The sequence below is a fragment of the Pelobates fuscus genome, chromosome 13 (assembly GCF_036172605.1).
Source record: "Pelobates fuscus isolate aPelFus1 chromosome 13, aPelFus1.pri, whole genome shotgun sequence".
Lineage (NCBI taxonomy): Eukaryota > Metazoa > Chordata > Amphibia > Anura > Pelobatidae > Pelobates > Pelobates fuscus.
Window position 1 is genome coordinate 41,040,821 of NC_086329.1, and position 27,868 is coordinate 41,068,688.

The 27,868-nt window shown below is 40.6% G+C and overlaps 1 protein-coding gene across 1 annotated transcript in view; it reads left to right on the top strand.

Moving 5' to 3' along the window:
* Positions 1-19,466, top strand: part of SPTB (spectrin beta, erythrocytic) — a 97,946-nt gene extending 78,480 nt beyond the window's left edge. Inside the window, exons 34-36 of the mRNA XM_063439023.1 lie at positions 11,298-11,471; positions 11,650-11,692; positions 19,252-19,466. Of these exons, the coding sequence (XP_063295093.1) occupies positions 11,298-11,471; positions 11,650-11,692; positions 19,252-19,410 (376 nt within the window). The 3' untranslated portion in view covers positions 19,411-19,466. The remainder of the gene's footprint in view (positions 1-11,297; positions 11,472-11,649; positions 11,693-19,251) is intronic.
* Positions 19,467-27,868: the final 8,402 nt, after the last annotated feature.

Consider the following 27,868-nt stretch of genomic DNA (forward strand, 5'->3'; position numbering starts at 1 on the left):
AGTTGCAAACAAATGGTCATATTGTGAAAACTATAAGGACTATGGCTTAGCCGTGGACATTTCTAGTGGCAGCAGGGATAGCTGAACGTTTTGATATAAGATTTGTGTAGGTGGGCCTGAAAATGAGGGAGTGGTGGCAGTTTAGAAATCATGTCCTGATTTTTCAGCTTTTGCCAGCTCCCACTCTAGCTTTGCCATTCATTCCTATGGGACAAATTTCGCCACAAGAACGACGATATTCCGTGAACCATTCGGCGAAACGTTCCACAAAGTAATAGCAATCCGATCGGGAACAATCTGCACGTTTTGGTATATTTTTGTCTATGTAGTGTAAAAACTGTGGGAGGAGTTAGGGTGGCAAATTTGGCTATAATAAGAATAATAAGAATAACTAGAAAAGCTACAATTTCTGGGGAAATTGTGTGAAGTGTTCTTGCCTCCACCAGTAGTCTACAACTGGAGTGGGCGGAGTAACTGTTATTATTTATTTATATAGCACATTAAATTGCAACGTTGTTGCCCAAAGTGCTTCACAGTAACATTAAAACATACAGTTATAAAAACATAAGCAGGTGCAAATGGCCCTGTCTATGACATCACTTGCTGCTGCAGCCTTGCACAGGTCAGAGTATTTTTGCAGTTGCCATCTTCAAACGGTCGTATTTTAAAAACTATAAATCCTACAGTGAAGAGCTTTATATTGTGAGAATCACAAGACCCAGACCTACATTTTGATGTATAGTATGTCTCTGAGATATTAACAATGAAGGCACAGTCGCAGTTTAGAAATTGCCCTTCAAATGTGAGCTTTGCAGAGTGGAGTTTCAATGAATGTCAATGGACTGCGTGAGTTGCAAACAAATGGTCATATTGTGAAAACTATCAGGACTATGGCTTAGCCGTGGACATTTTTAGTGGCAGCAGGGATAGCTGAACGTTTTGATATAAGATTTGTGTAGGTGGGCCTGAAAATGAGGGAGTGGTGGCAGTTTAGAAATCACATCCTGATTTTTCAGCTTTTGCCAGCTCCCACTCTAGCTTTGCCATTCATTCCTATGGGACAAATTTCGCCACAAGAACGACGATATTCCGTGAACCATTCGGCGAAACGTTCCACAAAGTAATAGCAATCCGATCGGGAACAATCTGCACGTTTTGGTATATTTTTGTCTATGTAGTGTAAAAACTGTGGGAGGAGTTAGGGTGGCAAATTTGGCTATAATAATAATAATAATAATAATAATAACTAGAAAAGCTACAATTTCTGGGGAAATTGTGTGAAGTGTTCTTGCCTCCACCAGTAGTCTACAACTGGAGTGGGCGCAGTAACTGTTATCATTTATATAGCACATTTAATTGCATCTTTGTTGCACAGTTACATTAAACCATACATTTATAAAAACTCTAGCAGGTGTACAAAAGGCTTTGTCTATGACATCACTTGCTGCTGCAGCCTTGCACAGGTCAGAGTATTTTGGCGGTTGCCATCTTCAAACGGTCGTATTTTAAAAACTATAAATCCTACAGTGAAGAGCTTTATATTGTGAGAATCACAAGACCCAGACCTACATTTTGATGCATAGTATGTCTCTGAGATATTAACAATGAAGGCACAGTCGCAGTTTAGAAATTGCCCTTCAAATGTGAGCTTTGCAGAGTGGAGTTTCAATGAATGTCAATGGAAGGCGTGAGTTGCAAACAAATGGTCATATTGTGAAAACTATCAGGACTATGGCTTAGCCGTTGACATTTTTAGTGGCAGCAGGGATAGCTGAACGTTTTGATATAAGATTTGTGTAGGTGGGCCTGAAAATGAGGGAGTAGTGGCAGTTTAGAAATCATGTCCTGATTTTTCAGCTTTTGCCAGCTCCCACTCTAGCTTTGCCATTCATTCCTATGGGACAAATTTCGCCAGAAGAACGACGATATTCCGTGAACCATTCGGCGAAACGTTCCACAAAGTAATAGCAATCCGATCGGGAACAATCTGCACGTTTTGGTATATTTTTGTCTATGTAGTGTAAAAACTGTGGGAGGAGTTAGGGTGGCAAATTTGGCTATAATAAGAATAATAAGAATAATAATAATAATATATATGTGAGATAACATTAAGTGGTCTTGCTATGCAAGAACACTTAATAATAATAATATATATGTGAGATAACAGTAAGTGGTCTTGCTATGCAAGAACACTTAACTAGAAAAGCTACAATTTCTGGGGAAATTGTGTGAAGTGTTCTTGCCTCCATCAGTAGTCTACAACTAGAGTGGGCGGAGTAACTGTTAGTATTTATTTATATAGCACATTTAATTGCAATGTTGTTGCCCAAAGTGCTTCACAGTTACATTAAAACATACAGTTATAAAAAATTAGCAGGTGTAAAAGGCTTTGTCTATGACATCACTTGCTGCTGCAGCCTGGCACAGGTCAGAGTATTTTGGCGGTTGCCATCTTCAAACGGTCGTATTTTAAAAACTATAAATCCTACAGTGAAGAGCTTTATATTGTGAGAATCACAAGACCCAGACCTACATTTTGATGTATAGTATGTCTCTGAGATATTAACAATGAAGGCACAGTCGCAGTTTAGAAATTGCCCTTCAAATGTGAGCTTTGCAGAGTGGAGTTTCAATGAATGTCAATGGAAGGCGTGAGTTGCAAACAAATGGTCATATTGCGAAAACAATCAGGACTATGGCTTAGCCGTGGACATTTCTAGTGGCAGCAGGGATAGCTGAACGTTTTGATATTAGATTTGTGTAGGTGGGCCTGAAAATGAGGGAGTGGTGGCAGTTTAGAAATCATGTCCTGATTTTTCAGCTTTTGCCAGCTCCCACTCTAGCTTTGCCATTCATTCCTATGGGACAAATTTCGCCACAAGAACGACGATATTCCGTGAACCATTCGGCGAAACGTTCCACAAAGTAATAGCAATCCGATCGGGAACAATCTGCACGTTTTGGTATATTTTTGTCTATGTAGTGTAAAAACTGTGGGAGGAGTTAGGGTGGCAAATTTGGCTATAATAAGAATAATAATAATAATAATAATAATATATATGTGAGATAACATTAAGTGGTCTTGCTATGCAAGAACACTTAATAACTAGAAAAGCTACAATTTCTGGGGAAATTGTGGGAAGTGTTCTTGCCTCCACCAGTAGTCTACAACTGGAGTGGGCGGAGTAACTGTTATTATTTATTTATATAGCACATTTAATATCAATGTTGTTGCCCAAAGTGCTTCACAGTTACATTAAAACATACAGTTATAAAAAAATGAGCAGGTGTAAAATGCTTTGTCTATGACATCACTTGCTGCTGCAGCCTGGCACAGGTCAGAGTATTTTTGCGGTTGCCATCTTCAAACGGTCATATTTCTAAAACTATAAATCCTACAGTGAAGAGCTTTATATTGTGAGAATCACAAGACCCAGACCTACATTTTGATGTATAGTATGTCTCTGAGATATTAACAATGAAGGCACAGTCGCAGTTTAGAAATTGCCCTTCAAATGTGAGCTTTGCAGAGTGGAGTTTCAATGAATGTCAATGGAAGGCGTGAGTTGCAAACAAATGGTCATATTGCGAAAACAATCAGGACTATGGCTTAGCCGTGGACATTTCTAGTGGCAGCAGGGATAGCTGAACGTTTTGATATTAGATTTGTGTAGGTGGGCCTGAAAATGAGGGAGTGGTGGCAGTTTAGAAATCATGTCCTGATTTTTCAGCTTTTGCCAGCTCCCACTCTAGCTTTGCCATTCATTCCTATGGGACAAATTTCGCCACAAGAACGACGATATTCCGTGAACCATTCGGCGAAACGTTCCACAAAGTAATAGCAATCCGATCGGGAACAATCTGCACGTTTTGGTATATTTTTGTCTATGTAGTATAAAAACTGTGGGAGGAGTTAGGGTGGCAAATTTGGCTATAATAAGAATAATAAGAATAATAATAATAATATATATGTGAGATAACATTAAGTGGTCTTGCTATGCAAGAACACTTAATAACTAGAAAAGCTACAATTTCTGGGGAAATTGTGGGAAGTGTTCTTGCCTCCACCAGTAGTCTACAACTGGAGTGGGCGGAGTAACTGTTATTATTTATTTATATAGCACATTTAATATCAATGTTGTTGCCCAAAGTGCTTCACAGTTACATTAAAACATACAGTTATAAAAAAATGAGCAGGTGTAAAATGCTTTGTCTATGACATCACTTGCTGCTGCAGCCTGGCACAGGTCAGAGTATTTTTGCGGTTGCCATCTTCAAACGGTCATATTTCTAAAACTATAAATCCTACAGTGAAGAGCTTTATATTGTGAGAATCACAAGACCCAGACCTACATTTTGATGTATAGTATGTCTCTGAGATATTAACAATGAAGGCACAGTCGCAGTTTAGAAAATGCCCTTCAAATGTGAGCTTTGCAGAGTAGAGTTTCAATGAATGTCAATGGAAGGCGTGAGTTGCAAACAAATGGTCATATTGTGAAAACTATCAGGACTATGGCTTAGCCGTGGACATTTCTAGTGGCAGCAGGGATAGCTGAACGTTTTGATATAAGATTTGTGTAGGTGGGCCTGAAAATGAGGGAGTGGTGGCAGTTTAGAAATCATGTCCTGATTTTTCAGCTTTTGCCAGCTCCCACTCTAGCTTTGCCATTCATTCCTATGGGACAAATTTCGCCACAAGAACGACGATATTCCGTGAACCATTCGGCGAAACGTTCCACAAAGTAATAGCAATCCGATCGGGAACAATCTGCACGTTTTGGTATATTTTTGTCTATGTAGTGTAAAAACTGTGGGAGGAGTTAGGGTGGCAAATTTGGCTATAATAAGAATAATAAGAACTAGAAAAGCTACAATTTCTGGGGAAATTGTGTGAAGTGTTCTTGCCTCCATCAGTAGTCTACAACTAGAGTGGGCGGAGTAACTGTTAGTATTTATTTATATAGCACATTTAATTGCAATGTTGTTGCCCAAAGTGCTTCACAGTTACATTAAAACATACAGTTATAAAAAATTAGCAGGTGTAAAAGGCTTTGTCTATGACATCACTTGCTGCTGCAGCCTTGCACAGGTCAGAGTATTTTGGCGGTTGCCATCTTCAAACGGTCGTATTTTAAAAACTATAATTCCTACAGCGAAGAGCTTTATATTGTGAGAATCACAAGACCCAGACCTACATTTTGATGTATAGTATGTCTCTGCAATATTAACAATGAAGGCACAGTCGCAGTTTAGAAATTGCCCTTCAAATGTGAGCTTTGCAGAGTGGGGTTTCAATGAATGTCAATGGACGGCGTGAGTTGCAAACAAATGGTCATATTGTGAAAACTATAAGGACTATGGCTTAGCTGTGGACATTTTTAGTGGCAGCAGGGATAGCTGAACGTTTTGATATAAGATTTGTGTGGGTGGGCCTGAAAATGAGGGAGTGGTGGCAGTTTAGAAATCATGTCCTGATTTTTCAGCTTTTGCCAGCTCCCACTCTAGCTTTGCCATTCATTCCTATGGGACAAATTTCGCCACAAGAACGACGATATTCCGTGAACCATTCGGCGAAACGTTCCACAAAGTAATAGCAATCCGATCGGGAACAATCTGCACGTTTTGGTATATTTTTGTCTATGTAGTGTAAAAACTGTGGGAGGAGTTAGGGTGGCAAATTTGGCTATAATAAGAATAATAAGAATAATAATAACTAGAAAAGCTACAATTTCTGGGGAAATTGTGGGAAGTGTTCTTGCCTCCACCAGTAGTCTACAACTGGAGTGGGCGGAGTAACTGTTATTATTTATTTATATAGCACATTTAATATCAATGTTGTTGCCCAAAGTGCTTCACAGTTACATTAAAACATACAGTTATAAAAAAATGAGCAGGTGTAAAATGCTTTGTCTATGACAGGGGTAGGCAACCTTTTAGCAGCACTGTGCCGATATAGGATTGTGATGTCCCGTAGCGTGCCGATCCTATTTTTTTAAATTGTGTGTATGCTGCCGTATTCTGCTTGTGTTATTTTTACTGTTATTGCTTTGTATCGTTGTATTTGTGCGTATATGAGCTTTTATATTGTATATGTTCATTATTAGTTTATGGTATCGTGTATGATACATATGAATGTGGGTTGTGTATGAGGGCTGCTTGTGGAATTGTGTGTGGATGGATGTCTCATTGTGTGTTTGGTAGTGTGTGGGGGCTGTTTGGGGTATTGCACATGAGAGGCTGCATGTGGGGTTGTGTGATTGTTAGTGGTGTTGCGTTTGTGGGGATTGTGTGGTGTGTGTGTGTGTGTGTGTGTGTGTGGGGGGGCTGTTCATATTATTTGTATGAGGGGAGGCTTATTCTGCAGGTCTGTGTATATCTAGCAGTGTGGGTGGGTTCCAGTGGGGACCAGGCTGGCCAGCTACAGGTCAATGACAGGAGATGCGATAGCTGTGGAGGGCTGCTCTACTACAGTGTGGATTCCCATTCACAAGTGCTGGGAGGAAGTGATCTGAGATCACTTCCTCTATGTGCTGCAATGCTTAAATTGAAGATTGTCCTTCACCACCTCTTCATATTAGCAGATATCTGAAGTTTTACTGGGACTCCTGATAGGCCAGAGTGCGTTTGGCTCTAGCAGCCTTGAGTGCCGTGCAAAGACACCTCGAGTGCCGTGCATGGCACTAGTGCCGTAGGTTGCCTACCCCTGGTCTATGACATCACTTGCTGCTGCAGCCTGGCACAGGTCAGAGTATTTTTGCGGTTGCCATCTTCAAACGGTCATATTTCTAAAACTATAAATCCTACAGTGAAGAGCTTTATATTGTGAGAATCACAAGACCCAGACCTACATTTTGATGTATAGTATGTCTCTGAGATATTAACAATGAAGGCACAGTCGCAGTTTAGAAAATGCCCTTCAAATGTGAGCTTTGCAGAGTAGAGTTTCAATGAATGTCAATGGAAGGCGTGAGTTGCAAACAAATGGTCATATTGTGAAAACTATCAGGACTATGGCTTAGCCGTGGACATTTCTAGTGGCAGCAGGGATAGCTGAACGTTTTGATATAAGATTTGTGTAGGTGGGCCTGAAAATGAGGGAGTGGTGGCAGTTTAGAAATCATGTCCTGATTTTTCAGCTTTTGCCAGCTCCCACTCTAGCTTTGCCATTCATTCCTATGGGACAAATTTCGCCACAAGAACGACGATATTCCGTGAACCATTCGGCGAAACGTTCCACAAAGTAATAGCAATCCGATCGGGAACAATCTGCACGTTTTGGTATATTTTTGTCTATGTAGTGTAAAAACTGTGGGAGGAGTTAGGGTGGCAAATTTGGCTATAATAAGAATAATAAGAATAACTAGAAAAGCTACAATTTATGGGGAAATTGTGTGAAGTGTTCTTGCCTCCACCAGTAGTCTACAACTAGAGTGGGCGGAGTAACTGTTAGTATTTATTTATATAGCACATTTAATTGCAATGTTGTTGCCCAAAGTGCTTCACAGTTACATTAAAACATACAGTTATAAAAAATTAGCAGGTGTAAAAGGCTTTGTCTATGACATCACTTGCTGCTGCAGCCTTGCACAGGTCAGAGTATTTTGGCGGTTGCCATCTTCAAACGGTCGTATTTTAAAAACTATAATTCCTACAGTGAAGAGCTTTATATTGTGAGAATCACAAGACCCAGACCTACATTTTGATGTATAGTATGTCTCTGAGATATTAACAATGAAGGCACAGTCGCAGTTTAGAAATTGCCCTTCAAATGTGAGCTTTGCAGAGTGGAGTTTCAATGAATGTCAATGGAAGGCGTGAGTTGCAAACAAATGGTCATATTGTGAAAACTATCAGGACTATGGCTTAGCCGTGGACATTTCTAGTGGCAGCAGGGATAGCTGAACGTTTTGATATAAGATTTGTGTAGGTGGGCCTGAAAATGAGGGAGTGGTGGCAGTTTAGAAATCATGTCCTGATTTTTCAGCTTTTGCCAGCTCCCACTCTAGCTTTGCCATTCATTCCTATGGGACAAATTTCGCCACAAGAACGACGATATTCCGTGAACCATTCGGCGAAACGTTCCACAAAGTAATAGCAATCCGATCGGGAACAATCTGCACGTTTTGGTATATTTTTGTCTATGTAGTGTAAAAACTGTGGGAGGAGTTAGGGTGGCAAATTTGGCTATAATAAGAATAATAAGAATAACTAGAAAAGCTACAATTTCTGGGGAAATTGTGTGAAGTGTTCTTGCCTCCATCAGTAGTCTACAACTGGAGTGGGCGGAGTAACTGTTATCATTTATATAGCACATTTAATTGCAACGTTGTTGCACAGTTACATTAAAACATACATTTATAAAAACATTAGCAGGTGTGAAAAAGGCTTTGTCTATGACATCACTTGCTGCTGCAGCCTTGCACAGGTCAGAGTATTTTTGCGGTTGCCATCTTCAAACGGTCGTATTTTAAAAACTATAAATCCTACAGTGAAGAGCTTTATATTGTGAGAATCACAAGACCCAGACCTACATTTTGATGTATAGTATGTCTCTGAGATATTAACAAGGAAGGCACAGTCGCAGTTTAGAAATTGCCCTTCAAATGTGAGCTTTGCAGAGTGGCGTTTCAATGAATGTCAATGGACTGCGTGAGTTGCAAACAAATGGTCATATTGCGAAAACAATCAGGACTATGGCTTAGCCGTGGACATTTTTAGTGGCAGCAGGGATAGCTGAACGTTTTGATATAAGATTTGTGTAGGTGGGCTTGAAAATGAGGGAGTAGTGGCAGTTTAGAAATCATGTCCTGATTTTTCAGCTTTTGCCAGCTCCCACTCTAGCTTTGCCATTCATTCCTATGGGACAAATTTCGCCACAAGAACGACGATATTCCGTGAACCATTCGGCGAAACGTTCCACAAAGTAATAGCAATCCGATCGGGAACAATCTGCACGTTTTGGTATATTTTTGTCTATGTAGTGTAAAAACTGTGGGAGGAGTTAGGGTGGCAAATTTGGCTATAATAAGAATAATAAGAACTAGAAAAGCTACAATTTCTGGGGAAATTGTGTGAAGTGTTCTTGCCTCCATCAGTAGTCTACAACTAAGTGGGCGGAGTAACTGTTAGTATTTATTTATATAGCACATTTAATTGCAATGTTGTTGCCCAAAGTGCTTCACAGTTACATTAAAACATACAGTTATAAAAAAATAGCAGGTGTAAAAGGCTTTGTCTATGACATCACTTGCTGCTGCAGCCTTGCACAGGTCAGAGTATTTTGGCGGTTGCCATATTCAAACGGTCGTATTTTAAAAACTATAAATCCTACAGTGAAGAGCTTTATATTGTGAGAATCACAAGACCCAGACCTACATTTTGATGTATAGTATGTCTCTGAGATATTAACAATGAAGGCACAGTCGCAGTTTCGAAATTGCCCTTCAAATGTGAGCTTTGCAGAGTGGAGTTTCAATGAATGTCAATGGACTGCGTGAGTTGCAAACAAATGGTCATATTGTGAAAACTATCAGGACTATGGGTTAGCCGTGGACATTTCTAGTGGCAGCAGGGATAGCTGAACGTTTTGATATAAGATTTGTGTAGGTGGGCCTGAAAATGAGGGAGTGGTGGCAGTTTAGAAATCATGTCCTGATTTTTCAGCTTTTGCCAGCTCCCACTCTAGCTTTGCCATTCATTCCTATGGGACAAATTTCGCCACAAGAACGACGATATTCCGTGAACCATTCGGCGAAACGTTCCACAAAGTAATAGCAATCCGATCGGGAACAATCTGCACGTTTTGGTATATTTTTGTCTATGTAGTGTAAAAACTGTGGGAGGAGTTAGGGTGGCAAATTTGGCTATAATAAGAATAATAAGAATAATAATATATATGTGAGATAACATTAAGTGGTCTTGCTATGCAAGAACACTTAATAATAATAATAATATATATGTGAGATAACATTAAGTGGTCTTGCTATGCACGAACACTTAATAATAATAATATATATGTGAGATAACATTAAGTGGTCTTGCTATGCAAGAACACTTAATAATAATAATATATATGTGAGATAACATTAAGTGGTCTTGCTATGCAAGAACACTTAATAATATATATGTGAGATAACATTAAGTGGTCTTGCTATGCAAGAACACTTAATAATAATAATAATATATATGTGAGATAACATTAAGTGGTCTTGCTATGCAAGAACACTTAATAATAATATATATGTGAGATAACATTAAGTGGTCTTGCTATGCAAGAACACTTAATAAAGGATTTCGAACCTTTTCTAATGAATTCACACACATCCCAAAGAGCAATATACTTTCTCATTGAAGTGAGGTGCTTTAAACAAACACTCCAAGCACAATAACCATTACAGTGTGCTGTAGTAATTATGGTGACTGGGGTGCCTTGGTAACCCCCAACCCCAGTGTAACTTGTAAAACCATTTCTTAAAGGGACACTCCACTGGCCTAATCCATAAGAAATAGAAATCATTGTTTAGTACATATAACCAAAATGAAAGCGTGCATGCATTTAATCATGCATTCTTTGATTGTAAAACCTGCAGTTCTCTTGTCTGTAGCCTTTGCAAATCCTCTCTTTCTAACCCAGCCCAGACTTTCTGTGGCTGTCCAATAACAGACTTCCCAATGCAGTTCAGTAAGAAACCTTTCCAAGGCAGGTGCTCTGGAAGCTCCACTGAGCTAAACAACCAGGAAGTAACAGGACCAACTGTCTGATTGACAGCCAGGGGGGTGTAACAAGGTAATTTTATAAAAGTGTCAATTTCTATTGAAATCTGCACTTTTTGTAAAATTAAAAAAGAGGACACAGTTTTCACACATAATGCTTTTTTTTTTTTTAGCAAGCTAAAGTGCTTTAGGGGTCTGGAGTGCCCCTTTAATTGTTTTTACTGCTTACGTGGTGACTGCCAGGCACTGCTCCATGCCTCTCCCCTTCCAGCGCTGAGAACCAGAAGGTTTTGCTAGGTGCAGGGAGGTACAGAGCAGCACCTGTAGAACCCCAGGTAAGAAGAAAAACTGTTACCAAACTGTTTGAGTACTTACAAGAGGGGAAAGGGGCATGAGGGCACTCCTGGTACCATAACCACTACAATGTGCTGTAGTGATTATGGTGCTTGTAGTGCTTATTTAATGGGGATGTCAAATACTTGTTTCTTGTAAAGTGAACAAACGCACTGAGCTATTAATATATATATATATTTTTATTCATGTATGCTATATAATAGTGATTGTATTTTTTTTTTATGCAGGTCATGGACAACAGTGTATTGTGTGCTAAGGAATTATGACTTATTTTTCTATAAAGATGCTAAAAGTTTTGCTATGAATGAATCTCTGCAAGGTGAAGACCCACTGGTACTCAGCAGTGCAAGTTGTGAAACCGTGGCAGACTATAAAAAGAAAAAGCATGTTTTTAGGCTACGGTAAGTAACATTATTAACACTGTTTAAAAAAAAAAAAAAAGAATGTTTTCAATAAACCATCCAACTATTTTAACTTGGGGTCTATATTCAAAATTCTGATTAATTATATGTTAAAATTAATAATTATGTATAAACGCTATGTGTTTGATATTAATCAACAAATGTTCATTGTTTTCAGGCTGAGCGATGGCAACGAATGGCTATTTCAAGGAAAGGATGAGGTATGTAGGTTATAGATTATCCAGTATGATATCAGTTCTTATTAGTAAAAACCCAAAGGGAAAGACTCGCATGAACCAAAAGTAGATGAAGCTCTTGTGGGCAGGGTCAGATTGACATAGGGGCTAATGGAGCTGAAGCTCCAGGCCCATGCCCATCCAATAGGCATATTGATAAATAAAAAAAATAAAAATAACAAAATATATATATATATTTACTTGCTACTCTTACTTTGTACAGAGGGTACATAAGAGATAGTACATAAGTATGGAAACTTAAGGGGGATGAAGTGGAATAAAACTTGTGTCAACTTACTGACTATATCTTGGTTAAGCTACCGTTGCTGCTTCGGTCTCTCTGACAGTGTGGCATGTCCCCTTTCTGTTACTACATCCACCTATTTCTCTGTCCCAGACTGCATATTAGTAGCTTTTACATGCAAGTATAAAGGGAAAGAGAGAAGTGGACAAGTAGGTGCTGGGGGACACCAGGGAACTGTCCCCAGAGAGCATAGAGCAAGATGCGTTTGTGCCAAGGTTAGGGCACTAGGCACTAAAACATTGTATGTATTATCTGTCTTTAGTTGACCAGCATGCATAATTGGCAAGCAACCTGGCATGCATTCACGAGGCTCTCTTTGGGTGGTGCCAGTGACGTGATTCAAGACACTGGCCCACCTCTTTTTACCCCACCCACGGATGTCCCTCTTCACAGGACGCTGATGTTGGGGAGTGGGGGGGTAAGGATTTGGATGAGAGATTGAGGGATGAAAGCGAGAGATTAGCACAGAGCATGTGTAGTCTTATAAATGCATACTTTGAGTTTCCCTCCAACATCAATTCCACCAGATATGAGACGTGGCAGGTATGACTGTTTTAGTGTTTTCTATCTATATGATTCTCTATTTAGGCACATCATAATTGTCAGCACCAGGCCCAATGCTCTTAATCCGGCCCTGCTGTGTGGCATCTAATGAAGTATATATTCACTGTTTACTGTAATACAGTGTTTTGATCTCACCAATTGGAAAATGTGTCAGCATTGTTTGAGTGCCAAACGGTGCCAGCTACTAAATATAGATCTGGACATTAACTGAGCACCCCAGGGGTTTAGTGAAATGGAATCCTGTAGTGCTCTGTTATTCTCTCTAGAAACACTCCAACCATTGTAGGGCATTGCTTTCTTTTTTGTTTATGCAGGACATATTACTGCCAGTGTGGTCCGATTAAGTAAGCATGTTGCATCTTTGTGAAAGTAAAAAAAAGTAGTCCTAGGCAAACAATGTAATCCAAAGTCTACCATAGATTATGAACAAGACCAATTCTGGTGGAATATCCTAAAAGAGGCACTCAAGAAACTAACTAAATATCTGTTGAACGTTCTTCGTTTGGAAATTTTCTCTAGAATAATTGTATGCTCTCCGCTCTGTCCGTGACCTTCTCCTGTCCGCTGCTCGCACACGTATGACCAACTCACGCTTGCAGGACTTCTCGCGGGCGGCTCCCTTCCGATGGAATAGCCTGCCTACCCCCATCAGACTCTCCCCTTCAATCGTTTAAGAAGTGCCTTAAAACCCATCTCTTTGGTAAAGCTTATAGACTCCCAGACTAACCTCTACTTTACATACCTGTCTCCCGATTGCTATTTCCTGTCCTAATGTGTTTTATACCCCACCTCCTATAGACTGTAAGCTTGTTTGAGCAGGGTCCTCTTCAACCTATCGTTCCTGTAAGTTTTCTTGTAATTGTCCTATTTATAGTTAAATCTCCCCTCTCTGTTGGCGCTATATAAATGGCAATAATAATAATAATAATATGTGTTGTTAAAAAATTCTCAAACATAATGGGAAATACTTTACAGTTCATCAAACACAACAGTGAAATACACAAAATATATTAAGGGATTCCGCTGTAACCAAAGCAAAAGAAGAAGAGCATAGTGTAATACACATAGGCGTGCGCACGGGGTGTGCCGGGTGTGCCTGGGCACACCCTAATCCCCGTGGCACGCCTATGTATTGAGTCCTGCAGGAACAGCGTTTATTTGAGCAGGAACGCTGTTCCTGCAGGCACTCAGCTCCCCCTTCCTCACCCTATGTTCCCCCTGTCATGGGGTGGGCAGGTGATGAAGGACCCCCACCCCCCCGGTCAGGCGCCGGTCTCCACTCAGCCGCGGCGAGGGAGCTGTGTGCTCTCTGCTTCCTCTCGCCGCGCGCTGTTTGCTGATGCTGGGAGCCGGAATATGACGTCATATTCCGGCTCCCAGCTACAGCAGACAGCCCGCGCGGTGAGAGGAAGCAGAGAGCACACAGCTCCCTCGCCGCGGCTGAGTGGAGACCGGCGCCTGACCGACCCACTGGACCCCAGGGACAAGTCCACCAGCACTCCAGGTAGGGAGGCTGGGTGGACATTTTTTTATTAAAAAATACTAATTTGTATGTATGTGTCTGTGAGTGATTGTGCCTGTGAATGTATGTATGTGTGTGTGTGTCTGTGTGTATGTATCTGTGAGTGATTGTGTCTGTGAATGTATGTATGTGTGTGTGTGTCTGTGTGTATATGTCTGTGAGTGAGTGTGTCTGTGAATGTGTGTGTGTCTGTGTGTATGTGTCTGTGAGTGAATGTGTGTATGTGTCTGTGTGTCTGTGAGTGAGTGTGTCTTTGAATGTATGTATGTGTGTGTGTCTGTGTGTGTCTGTGAGTGAGTGTGTCTGTGAATGTATGTATGTGTGTCTGTGAATGTAGGTGTGTATCTGAGAGTGTGTGTGTCTGAATGAGTGTGTGTGTCTGTGAGTGTGTGTGTGTATGGGTGTGTGTCTGTAGGTGTGTGGGTGTCTATGAATGTGTGTGTGTGCACGCGTATATATGTGTGTCTGTGTATATGTCAGTCTGTGTGTGCACGCATATATATATATATATATATATATATATATACACACACACGTGTATATTATTTTTTTTGGGAGGTGGGAAAAGAGTTCCCACACTTTATTCCCCAGGACTTCACCGGAGATCTCCGGATCTCCCCTGTCGGCTCACGCAGAGTCGGCGCTATCTGAGTGCCGGCTCTGCTCTAAGCCTCCATGGGCTGGCGGGGAGATCAAAGATCTACCTCACCAGCCCACAGCAACATGGAGGGAGGCAGTAGAGGACCCGGGGAGCTCTAGACAGCAGCTCCGCCAGGTTCCTCTCACGAGATCTGAGCATTGCCACGGCAACACGCAGATCTCACGAGAGTTAACTCTAGCCCCGCAGGCTAGAGTTCACTCTCCACTGGACCACCAGGGATGGCACATGGCAGCAAGAATCCCCCCTCCCTATATAAGTTAGGGAGGGGGGATATTTACTAATCTGCCCCCACCTCCACAATCCCTCCAAACATACAGCCCGCACGCTCACACACACAGTACACTAACCGCACCCTCACAAACACACAACACCCTCACACACAGCACACTAACAGCACCCTCACAAACACACACAAACAGCACCCTCACAAATACACGACACCCACACACATCACACAAACGGCACCATCACACGCACACATCACACAAACAGCACCCTCACACACACAGCACCCTCACACAGCACAGTAACAGGACCCTAACAAACACACACACAAACACCCTCACCCACATAGCACACTACCAGCACCCTCACACCACCCTCACACAGCACACGAGCCTCACACCACCCTCACACAGCACACGAGCAGCACACACATACACAGCAGTGTATGTGTGTGTGTGTATATGTGTGTATGTATGTATGTATATATATATATATATATAAATATATATTACATATATACACATGCGCCGTGTGTTTGTGCTTTAGGGTGCACACCCTAATGCAATAGGCTGCGCACGCCTATGGTAATACAATGTATGTATGCAGTATTGCGCCAAATTAGATTGCACTCACACAATGTATGATGCTATAGCATACAAAGGGTGCTTTCCCCGAAATACAGAGGGCCAATTTCCCTCCAGATTTCTCCACTTTGCTTGTTGGAAAGTCTGTTCAGCTTGGTAGAAACAAGGGACTCCAGCAAGGTGTAGATGTAAAAAGAAATTGCTTTATTAAAAGACAATAAAACTAAATATAGGTCCTACGCATTTCCTCTCTCCTGGGATGTCCTGTGACCTTTTAGCTACTGGTTCCTCAAACAATCAAAAATGCCATAACCCACCTGCCGAGGCCCTCTTTTAAATTGCAGCTTCCTCAACTCCATTGGTCCTCCAGGGAGTTTCTACCTCCTCCTGGGGGTGCGCACCTCCTCCCACCTAATTCTGAATAGATGGATCCTCCTTGCTCTTCTATCCACTCCCCTGTCAGCTAAATTTGATAAACAATGCCTCCCGGGGTGTGTGTATCAGTTCATGACTTGACATTTCTTTGGCCTATTTCATTTGCCTTCCATGTGCTGACATATGGGTTCCACATGTTGACGTATGCGTTCCATGTGCATTCCACCATAGTGGTAGTCAGATGTTGTGGAATTAAAGGCACAATATCATTCTGCAATATAAAGGAGAAACTGGATACGAACTAAACTACAAATATGCTACTCATTAAGGTAATAATATACTACAGAAGTGGCAAATAACCCTAATATCTACTCTGTATGTTACTTAACCAATACTTATAGTAATACCTTATTAATGGTAAGTTGGATATACGGTATATAAGTATCTATGAAATTAACATATATACAAAAAAACTACTAAACAATTATGAAGTAACGTATGCCTATTGTATTCATATAAAAAGTGAAGGGGGCGGGGCCTGAGCAGCATGGCGGCTGGACGTGCTTCGTGAGAGCTCCGAGCTCAATCCTCTTTCTAGCCGACATAATCGCACTCCAGCCAGCCAGGAAAAGTAAAAACGACTGAAGCCATGATCGTACTCTCCTCAGGACCCAACCGAGGTGCCCCGGGACTGCAGCCCATGGGTGCACGGAGCGTCCGTCGAAGATACGGGGAGTGAGGCCTAGCAGTATTGCCGGACGGGTGAGGCGGCCAATCCCCCGCTCTGCGCGACCTAGTGCCCTCCCAAGCCTGAATGGAGCCCTGTTCCCCCCCCCAGGACCGGCGGGGGTTATCCCGGTCCACCCTAACCTGCACCGGTGACCAAGCGACTCAGCAACAAGCTATTGCCTACACTTTCACCTCGCGTGAAGAACCGAGCCCGCTACGAGACGGGCCTCTCATACAGGCCACACCACAAATGGCGCCTCCACAGACAGACCCTAACGAGGACCCGACTGTGCGCTCCCTCCGACGGATAGATGAGGCCTTCCAGCGCTTTTGGGAAAGACTAGAGCAGCGCATGGCACTGCAACTGCCAGAGCACATACGGGAGAAGAGAGAGGCCAAAAAGAAGGGGCCGAGCGAACCCCGCTCGGGCAGACTCCGTCCTGGAGCACACGCCACCCAGGCTATCTGTCCACCTGGGCCGAAGGCCAAATGGGGTATACCCCCACAGCATCGCCCACGACGCCGGAGGACCACGCGCCGGAGGACCACGCGCCGTAGGCGACGTTTCACCACCGGAGCCCTCCGTAGCGCCCATAAAGGGGAAGACCCGGCTGCACTGCATACCCGAGTCTGTGGCGTACAGATGCGGTCCTTCCAAGTGGCCACGGCACACGCAGCTCCGTCTTCGTCAGCAGAGCCGCAGAGACCTCTGAGCTCCCCTCTGACCAGAGCATAGAGCCACCACTATCCTTACACCTGAACTACCTACAGGAAGACCAAGCGACTGCTTCACGACTGCCAATCACGGGAGTCGGGTGAGGTTGAAATTACCCCCACACCCTGGGGTCAGCTCGGGAGGCGACAGCGAGCACACACCCGCACCACATAGATCACTCGAATACACACCAGCCTCTAGTTCCTATTGACACATACTCCCCGGCTTCAGAACATTAAAGTGGAGGGCCAGATTTACGCTACACATGGGACTGTTCAACCTACCAGCTGTACATTTACGGCGGCCTACCACAGGGGACATCGGCTGAGTAGCTCACTGGGACTTTATGTATCCTGGCAGGAATTGCGACACCCGAGCCCCGACACTGCCTTACTCACCTTTCATGAGACATGATGGACATTCTCCAGCCCTCTCTACACCTTCCGGGTCTGCCACCTGCAAGAACCAACACGGCGCCCTTACCTTTGACTGATATGTATATGTAGTCTCTCCTGCTCTTATCACGTTAATGTTTACTTGGTTAAATGCATAATCTTAAACTCGCAGAAGCTACCGCTATTACATTAAGCTGAACTTGCCTACATTTACTACATAGCGACAGTGCGAATTTCGAGGTGAGGTCCACAGTTACTACTGTGTGCGCAGCATGCTGGAGACTCCCAATTTGGTGGTGAGGTCATATTAGCTCAAACCCTGTACGGTTCGTAATTTTTGTCCATATTGGTCCCGCAGTTTGATATCCCTGGGCCTGTACTTAGTGACATAATGGTGCTACCACATACACGCCTCCATGTTTAGCTAGCCGGCCCACACACACAGCCACTAATAAACAACACCTCCTTGCCTGATGCCAACAGCCCACATAGTTATGGGAAAAGCCCTCTGATTCTACGCAGCAGCGCTAATAAGTAAAGCTAACGCGTTTTGGCTACACAGTCAGCCCATAGCACGCGTACGCCATTTATAGTCCGGGCAACCGCATTAGCCTGTTCATGTTCTAGCATGTTATCACCATCTATGCAAGTAATTTATCATTTATTGTGTAAGCGTGTTCCTATTATTCTAGTTTACTTTGCGCGACATGGAAATACTGAACCTGCGCATCTATTCTGTTCAAGTTTGCGCACCTAATCCCTCGCAACTAGTTAACGTTAAGCGAATTCAAATGCATATAGACTAAACCTGTTTACAAATGCGACTCTAAATCATTACATATAAAAAAGAGGTATTGATGCTAAGGGAATGTTAGATGCCATTGTTATTGATCCCTACACTGTATTCGAATTGCAAACTTCCCTCTCTTTATTCTGTACCCCATCTAATATGCCTCAATAAAATACAGATTGACAAAAAAAAAAAGTGAAGAATATTAGAAAAAAAATCCTAATATCTATAGAATGCTCTGTATCTGTAGTGTTATCTTAATAATACTCGCATTGATATATATATATATATATATATATATATCAAACTTCGTTGCATTTACCATTTACTCTTTATTACTAATTTTTATAGTTAGAAAAAAAAACACTAGTTTCAAAAAAGGGATATCAAATACGTAAAACAGGTAACACTAAACTAATAGTTTATTGAACAATTTGAAGAAAACATAATATTAACAATATGAAAAAGAAATATAACAATGATAAACAATTGAATTATGAATAAAAAAAATAAGGGATGGAAAAATTTAATTAAAAAGCGGGTGAGGAATTCCATCCATAGTTACATAAAATACTATTACCAAGTTTAAAACTAATAGTTTCTAGATAATTATATATATATATTTTAAAAAGTTCTGTTTTTATTAATTCTTTTTAACCACTTTCACATTCTCTCAACAGAATGAGCGCCAATCATGGATACAGGTTTTGAGATCAGCGATTATGGAGACATCAGACGTAAAACCAAAATCCCAAAGCCTACCTTTACCATCAACATCTACGACTGAGAGCAAACCGGAGAAAAAAGAAAAACGATTCAGTCTTTTCACCAAAAAATAGCACCGTAAACATACCGAAAATGTACAATCTTTGCCGAAATAAAGACATTAAGCATAGCAGATCTTGGAAAATAGTGGTTTTTCACAGAACTGTAAAAACCATAACCAAAGACCAACTGGAACACATTAGTAAACAGCCCCATTATTTACAGGATCCGTTTTTAAAGTCACTGAAAATGTTAAACCAAGAATGGTCAACCTTGGATACTTTATTATTTGATCACAAATCCCATAATGCTCCATTATAAACATGTAACACAATAAAGGCTGTCATTTGGGCTAACAGCCCTATCGTGACCTAGGGGTATGGCAGGGGTATGATTACATTGCAGCAGCTGAGAATAAATATCTCTATCTTGTATTTTTGTATTCACTTTGATCTTTGACGTATATATATATTTTTATTTTGTAATGTGTTGTTTCTCTTTTTTTTTTTTCTTTATTCTAAAATCTTTTATATTTCAAACCCGTGGGCCTTATTCTTCAACCTAATGCCTTGTCTTGGTTACTTCTCCAATTTCCTCCCTCTACTTTTCCATTATTTTTCCTCTTCTTTGTTCGTTGCCACCTTCTGTCTAGTTTTACGAGTTTATTGCTGAGTCTTGCTCTTTCAAACCACATGGACAGTGCTAAATGATAGGATATGAGTCTCCTGTACATAATGTTTTCAAGACTGTGTGTTAATTCAATACATTAAATGTCATACTTATTCAGTTTGTCCCACCCTGAGTGTGGCCCTTGGCTTCTTGTGCATCTGCTTAGCTGCCAACTCTATAAAGACGACTCATCCCCAGTCATCCTTTGTTGTACATTTTGAGCCCCTCCACTCGTGGCAGACCCCTTTACTACATTATTTCCACCTACCCACCACAGACACTTTCGTATCCCAGTATTCAAGTCTATGAATTTGCATACTGTATTGTCAGTGGCTGAAATGTAGCTTCCCAAGAAGTTCAATTGGCCATTTCCATACTCTATTACTATTGGCTGAAAAGAGGTTTTCATTTAGTTACATACTGTATTCCCATTGGCTGTCGTGCTCTGTTCTCAGTTGCCATGAAAACTTATTTATCTAACATTTGTTTTTACAATTCTTTACTGAAGACAGAAATATATAATTAGGCAATTAAACAGTAGGGTAATCTATTGTGTCAAATGGTAATCCTATCTAATGCTGTACTTTGGAAAAAAATACCACCTACCATGTAATACATTTTGTGGATCCCTAGTTTATAATAGCACACAGATAAAGCTTCATTTAAGTGCTCCTAGTCCAAACCAATAGAATATTCACATTTTAAGCAAGATATTGATGATGTACTAAGGTAAAAGCAGGGCCAGCCACAGTGGGTGCTAAGCAGATAATGTCTCCATATGCCAATACCGCATTGTTAATCATATTACGTTCTTTGTACCAGACCTAAAAGCATATTATTGTAGATTAGTGATAGTTATTGGTTCTTTCCAATATTAATAATACTATGTAGTAGAGCATTATTTTTTGTTCCTTGGGGCATTCCCACAATAGGGCTCCAGGTTTTTCTTTGTGTTCTGCGGACACCAGGGAAATATCCCCAGAAGGTGTAGTTCAACAGCATTAATAGCCAGGCTGTCAAATGACCTGCTCGTTTCCTGGGTGGGACCTATCTTCACTGCTCCCTCCTGGTGGCCTATTAAACACACGTGCCATGTTCTTGCCTTCCTCATGTTGATGTTGTGTGGTAGTATCGCTGTATTGTGTGGTAGATTTTAATTATTTTTTAAAATTCTTTTTTTTTTTTTTTTTTTTTTTTAATTCTTTATTTTTGGTGCAATAAGAATTACAAACAGGCCTGTGGTGCCACGACAGCAGACACAGGCTCAATGATGCAGGCACAGTCATGACAATATTCAGTTGCACGATTTTTGTATATAAGACAGGATGTATTCGCATGTGTGTTGCATATAGCATGTGTACATCGGCATTTGTGAGATGCGTTTCTAAAGAGTACAAGAATTTAAACTTTGCTTTTAAAACTAGGAATATGCTTAAATAACTTAGGCTAAACATGAGAAATAAATTGAGAAAACACACTTATGGGTTGTGCATGAGACTGTGGGTATCATGTTGTAGAGCTTGGGTGTTTAACTGTATAGATTGTGTCACCAGTTTGAGAGGTAGGGTAGCTTGTACCGGTAGGGTTAAACTGGCTTTAAGTGCTTGTGGGCCTTGTTTTTAGTTTGGTAGAAGCTCACAGGACAGGTGAACCGGATAGCTGGGGTTAAAAATGTAAAAGGGTTGGGAGAATTGAGTGCGCTTAGGGCGCCGTCACGTTTCCAGCCTACCCTGAGGTCCCAGTAAGGCTACTCTTGCCCGGCATGTTGATTGCCTCCAGTATGCTGCGATTTATAACTTTGCTAAATCAACTTAAATGAGACTACAGGAAATGGTAAAAACGTTAGGGAACCTTGCCGTCCACATGACTTGCAGTATTAGGTTCGTCCGTTCCTTGCCGGGATTATCCGACGCCCTGCTGGGGTGTTACAGACTGTGAGGGATTTTTTTAAAATTCTTTTTATGTAGCTTTTCTTAACTTTCATTTCCACTCTACAAAGATCCAATATACATAAAACACAACCAGGGTTATTCAAAAATGTGTGAATTGTCATAATTTCCAAGTGAATTTAACATTTTAGACCAAAATAGCCAAATTGGTAGCATAGCTGACTTGAAGAATTTCCCCAAATATTGTGGCCTAAAAGGTTAAATTTACCTTGAATTCTAAACAAATCAAACTTAAGTGGCTAACCCTGTAAGATGTCATTACTGTTTTTTTTTTTTAAAAAGCTCTAATAAATAGGAATATTTTATTTCAGCAATTTGCATGGGGTAGGTGTGTATCTGTGAATAGCTCGATTCTACAGGCTTTTATTTTGTACCAACGGCTACATATTGTTTTACTCAGAACTATATTATGTCTTTGATGTTCACGTATAGGTAGGGGATCCAAATCAAGGACTGCAGCTTTAGAAATTATTTTCAAATTACTATGCATTTTTTTGTTTTTTTGTATTATTTACTACTGATCTCAAGGAGGTGCTATTACAAATATTTACAGTGGTGTAAATGTTTGCATAAAATTAAGAAAATAGAAAGCGTTGATGAATTTAAAGTATTTTTGGAAAAATGTTTACCCAAATCAGTGATCACACAAATAAAGCTTTGAAAAAAACAACGTATTTTTTTGTGTGTTTTGTTTACTAAATTTATCCTAGGTGGTGAACTTTTCAGGTTTTATGTGCTAATATATTGGAACCATTGCTGGTTTTAAGGTATGATTTGTGAGTAAACATAACCTAAAAAGAGAGCAAGACTTATTGTAGATAAAATATTACAGATTGTACCTGTCCATGAAAAGCAACTGTCTTCATGATGTTCATCTACACAATGAACACCATAACTACTTCTTTTTGAGCTATTAGAATATATTATATATATATATGTATATATATATATATATATATATATATATATCTCAGATGGCACTGTAATATATAGTCTCAGATGCTCAGTATGATTAGTACCAACTTTCACACCATAATTCAACCTGGTAATTCACCTATAAGGGCCACTTCTATGGTAAGCAATGTCAGCAGTGAGTTAAACTGTTCCCACCTAAAACAAGAATGTTACATATAGTTAGATAGTTACATATCTGAAAAGAGACATGCATCCATCAAGTTCAGCCATTTTCACATCTGTTTTTACTGTTGATCCAAAAGAAGAAACACCCCCCCCCCCCAGTTTGAAGCATTTACAATTTTGCAATAAACTAGGAAATAATTCCTGCTCAAACTAAATAGCAGTCAGATCTCTCAATGCACCAAGATGCTATTACCCCACTAATTCAAATTTATATTCCTGAATGTTATGTTTTTGCAAGTATTCTTCCAATTACTGTTTAAACATCTGTATAAACTCTGATAAAACCACCTCTTCAGGCAGATAATTCCACATCCTTATTGTTGTCACTGTAAAAACCTGTTCCTTTGCCTTTGCCTAAATCTCCTTTCTTGTTGTCACCCTAAACTACTAACTCACCCGGAAAGGAACCACTAAAAAAAGTTATATAAGTACATAATAAAAATACTATTTCTGAAAATACATCCTGGTGCACGCTCATTAAAAATTATACAAGTACAAAATAGAAGCATTCTCAAACTTTTCCAAAATAAAAATGGTTACGTTTATTTCTGTCAATGGACCAGGTGCCGATGAAAGTTTGATATAACACACTAAAGCTTTGACAGAAATAAATTAAACCATTTTTGGTTTTGCAAAGACATGGAAGAGCTGTCTGTTTATTACTGTATAACCGTTTTTAAAAAAAAAAAAAAATTTCTTTACTTTGAGATATATTTTTCAATAAAATAGCACAGTAATGCTTTGAATAATTTTACCCATACCTACAAACTGAATAGTGGCACTCAGTGAGGGAGGAACTGTGCTGAACTTATTGTGTTCATTATAACGAGGTTACTTTAACCTGCCAGTTACTATTTGCAGCTTTAAACAATGCATTTGTTTGTTTTTTGTCTGCTATTCCATGCATGGAAGAAGTCTGAATATTACTGCAACAAAACTTGACAAATAGCATTTTTATTAAAATAAGTATTATTAATTTGAAGTTCCAGATGTCAACTATGTTGAAAGGCTGTTTGAATCAATTACATTCACTGCATAAAAATACTCTTTGCAAACTTAATGCAATGGATAGGAGGATTGGGGGCTGGCAAAAGGGGACAAGAGTATATTTTGGTGCTGACATAAAGATGAAACGTATTTTCATTCCTATAGGCCTTCTTGTAGGCTGAAATTCCAAAGCTTCAGTGCTTTGATATTTGATTTATCCAAGCATCAGCTCCTGGTTTTGGTGTACCTGGTTCCCGCTAACCTGCATTTGAAAATCTTAAGTTACTTTTCACACCTAGAATTGGTACATATGTGAGGGCATAACGTCTTGGTAAATTTCAAATTAATGAGTGAGTAAATTAGGTTTATGGGAGTTTAGTATTAAATGGTTACTTCAAGCACCATGACCACTTAAATGATTTGGCATAGTCATAGTGGTTGGAGTCTGCTGAAATCATACAAAGTTTAACTTCTCTGCTACCGGTGGTGGACTCATTGAGTTATCATTAACCAACCAGGAGCAAGAGTTCCAGGGAGGCTAATATCAATTTTGTGCATATTGGATGTCTGACGTCAGCACGCACAGCATGCTGGCAACAGGTCTCCAATTGTGGCATGGCCACTCTCCATGCTGCTCATATCCTCCTCTCAGCCTGCCCTCCATGAGAGCCCTGTCCCTCCGTGATTGGTGCATGGAGTATCCCTTTAAAAAAAACAGAAATAATGCTTTCATTTGTCTTACTTGGTAGGTAGCTCCCAGGTATATCAACTAAACCCCTCCGTTAGGAGGGAAGACAGAGCTGTGAAAGAGGGTTCATAGAGGGATCAGAGGAAAGTGGGTCTTCTGCTAAGGATCTATCAAAACTAGTAGGGTAGCAGCTTAAGGTAAGTAAAACTCACCTGTGCCGCACGGCAATGGGACCCACACCAGATTTGTATCTTTCGTAGATCCTTGTAAAATATGTTAAAAAAAAACAAAAAACGGAAGTGACATCCACTTTAACCCCTTAAGGACACATGACATGTGTGACACGTCATGATTCCCTTTTATTCCAGAAGTTTGGTCCTTAAGGGGTTAAACCTATACCTTACCATGCAGGAGAGGACACCTTTTTTTAGGAAATCAATATAACACATTGCGAGGGTTATACACTAAAGTGAGAATGCAAAGTGAATTTCAAATTTAACGCCAAACTGTAACGATATATGACTTAGAGAATTTTTCCAATTGTTCATTTAAATTCACTTTGGAGAGGGGGCGTGTCCTAGCAGCGCGAGAACACGGACGTGTAATGAGGGAGCTCTCCTGAAACGCGGCAGTTACAGCCTGGAAACCAGCTTGTTGAGCCCATCATCTTGGCAAATCAGAACACCATTTAGCTCTGCACGACATGGCCACTGAATCAGTTAAAACATTTAAGCAAAAAACGCTGAATTTACATCTAGCTGCGATGCCAAAAAGGTTACCAATCTTTTTCCAACCACCACAGCAACATTGAAAATCTACGATGGATTTATGGTGGCATTGGGTTGGAAAGATAATTTCCCCCAATGCGCCCCGCTCTCTGCACTAAAAACAGCATTTCCCTGGGTGACAACAGAACAGATAGTTGGGTAGCAGCAGGGATCACGCGTTTGACTTAATTTTATGAGACCAGTAAACTGAAACCCTTCCAGGTTCTAAAACAACAATATGATGTACCTACTCGTAATACATTTTCCTTCCTTCAGCTGAAAATTATTCTCACCTCTCACGTAGAAACACTCAGCCATCTGAAGAGACGTCACTGACGGCAAAATAAATTTTAGATAGGTGTTGGAAGGCACCCACAAAAAATAAAGCACTGTCGCTATGCTATAAAGCATGGTTGGACCTCTCCCCGACCTATTCTCCACTGTTTAAAAGACAATGGGAGGAGGAATGCAATTTCAAAATTGCTGATTCTGGGTGGACTAAGATCCTGACTAATTTATCTACATTAACGTCTTGCTTTACCCACATAAAAGCCCATAAAAAGTTCATCTACCGGTGGTATTTTAAACCTACCAAACTTCACAAAATATGTCCCGCTATTACCCCCCCTTATGTTGGAGATGTGGGATAGAACATGGTACAATGCTATATGTATGGTGGTCATGTAACGGCATTAAAGATCTTTGGCATGATGTTAGTGACTTATTAGCCTTATTGGGCTTGGAGGGATTTCCTATAAATCCGTCCACCTGATTTTTTTTTTCTCTTTCCAAGAAATACCACCAATTCGTTGTCACAAATTGCAGCTTTGGTCTTCGTTGCTGCACGCAGTTTGATAGCGACTGGATGGAAATCAACAGTTTGCCGTCCCGTCCCTCAGCTAAGGGACAAGGTCCAGCAATATTATTTCTACGAACACATGTCTATCGAGAGACCCTATAAAACGCAAGTCTTTGACGAAGCGTGGAGTAAGTGGACGGAGACATATGGGCAGCCAGGTACCAAGGGTACTACTTAACACAGATCTAGCCAACATATACATAGGTGATGCAACCTACGATTTCGTTCTGGAGGTGGGATAGCTAATATTTTTTTTTTTTAAATTAAATTCTTTATTTTGGTTGTGCACTGATTGAACAAACAGCCGGCGTGTGCCACAACAGCGACATCCGGTAGAGTAGGTAAACATTGGCATAATATGTTATGGCATTAGATATACAGGCACATTTTTTATATTATTTGCAAACAGTAGTTCAGGATCACGTTTGATTTTAACTATGGTAATATATTACGCTTGTCATGGAGAAAGCTAGAAGAGTATATTGCTGATAAACGATAGGTACTAATTGTAGACATGTTTTGATGAGGAATACAGTAGAATATACCAGAAGAATATACCACCCCAGACAGCCCCCTATGCACATGAGCAACACGCTGTAGATATGGCAGTATGATAAGACAGGTTTGCCATGCCACCACAGTGAATGCAGACATTTCAAGAGGCAGGAGACTGTGGCATGTACTGCACATTTTTTAAAAAGGATAAACTGGTTAATGAACTTAACAAGAAAACAGTAAGCCTGGTTATGACATACTATATGGAGTGACATTAACTCAGTCGAGTATAGCTTGGTCATATTTAAGTCACACATTTTGCACAAAACAGGCATATTTAAGCAGGTATGTCATCTAATCAAGATAGGTATTCAATATGTAACGCTGCTTGATTGGGTAAGCTCGTGTATCTGTAATAGGCTATGCGGTATTTTTAGGCAGCCAGAGTATGAGACAGGTCGATTGAGAAACCTGAAATTAACTTAATACAGTTCTAACATTAGTGTGGGCTATATAGACAGGCTTAAGTAGTTGTGTCTGCGGGTTAACAACAAGTATGCTGTATTTGCTGACATGTAAGTGTATGTGAATTTAGCTGAGGGCACAGGTTTTGTATTGCCAAAACATGAAAGATGCCCGTCAATATGCTGGAGTGCCTGCTCTAATCACAAAACATTCATATAAGCAAGATTGTGACATAGAAACATAGAAACATAGAATGTGACGGCAGATAAGAACCATTCGGCCCATCTAGTCTGCCCAGTTTTCTAAATACTTTCATTAGTCCCTGGCATTATCTTATAGTTAGGATAGCCTTATGCCTATCCCACGCATGCTTAAACTCCTTTACTGTGTTAACCTCTACCACTTCAGCTGGAAGTAGGGGCGTACCTAGAGCATTTGGCACCCGGGGCGGACCCTGAGTGTGGCACCCCCCCCCCCCCTTCTGGAACCTTCTAGAAAACTCCTGCCCTGCCC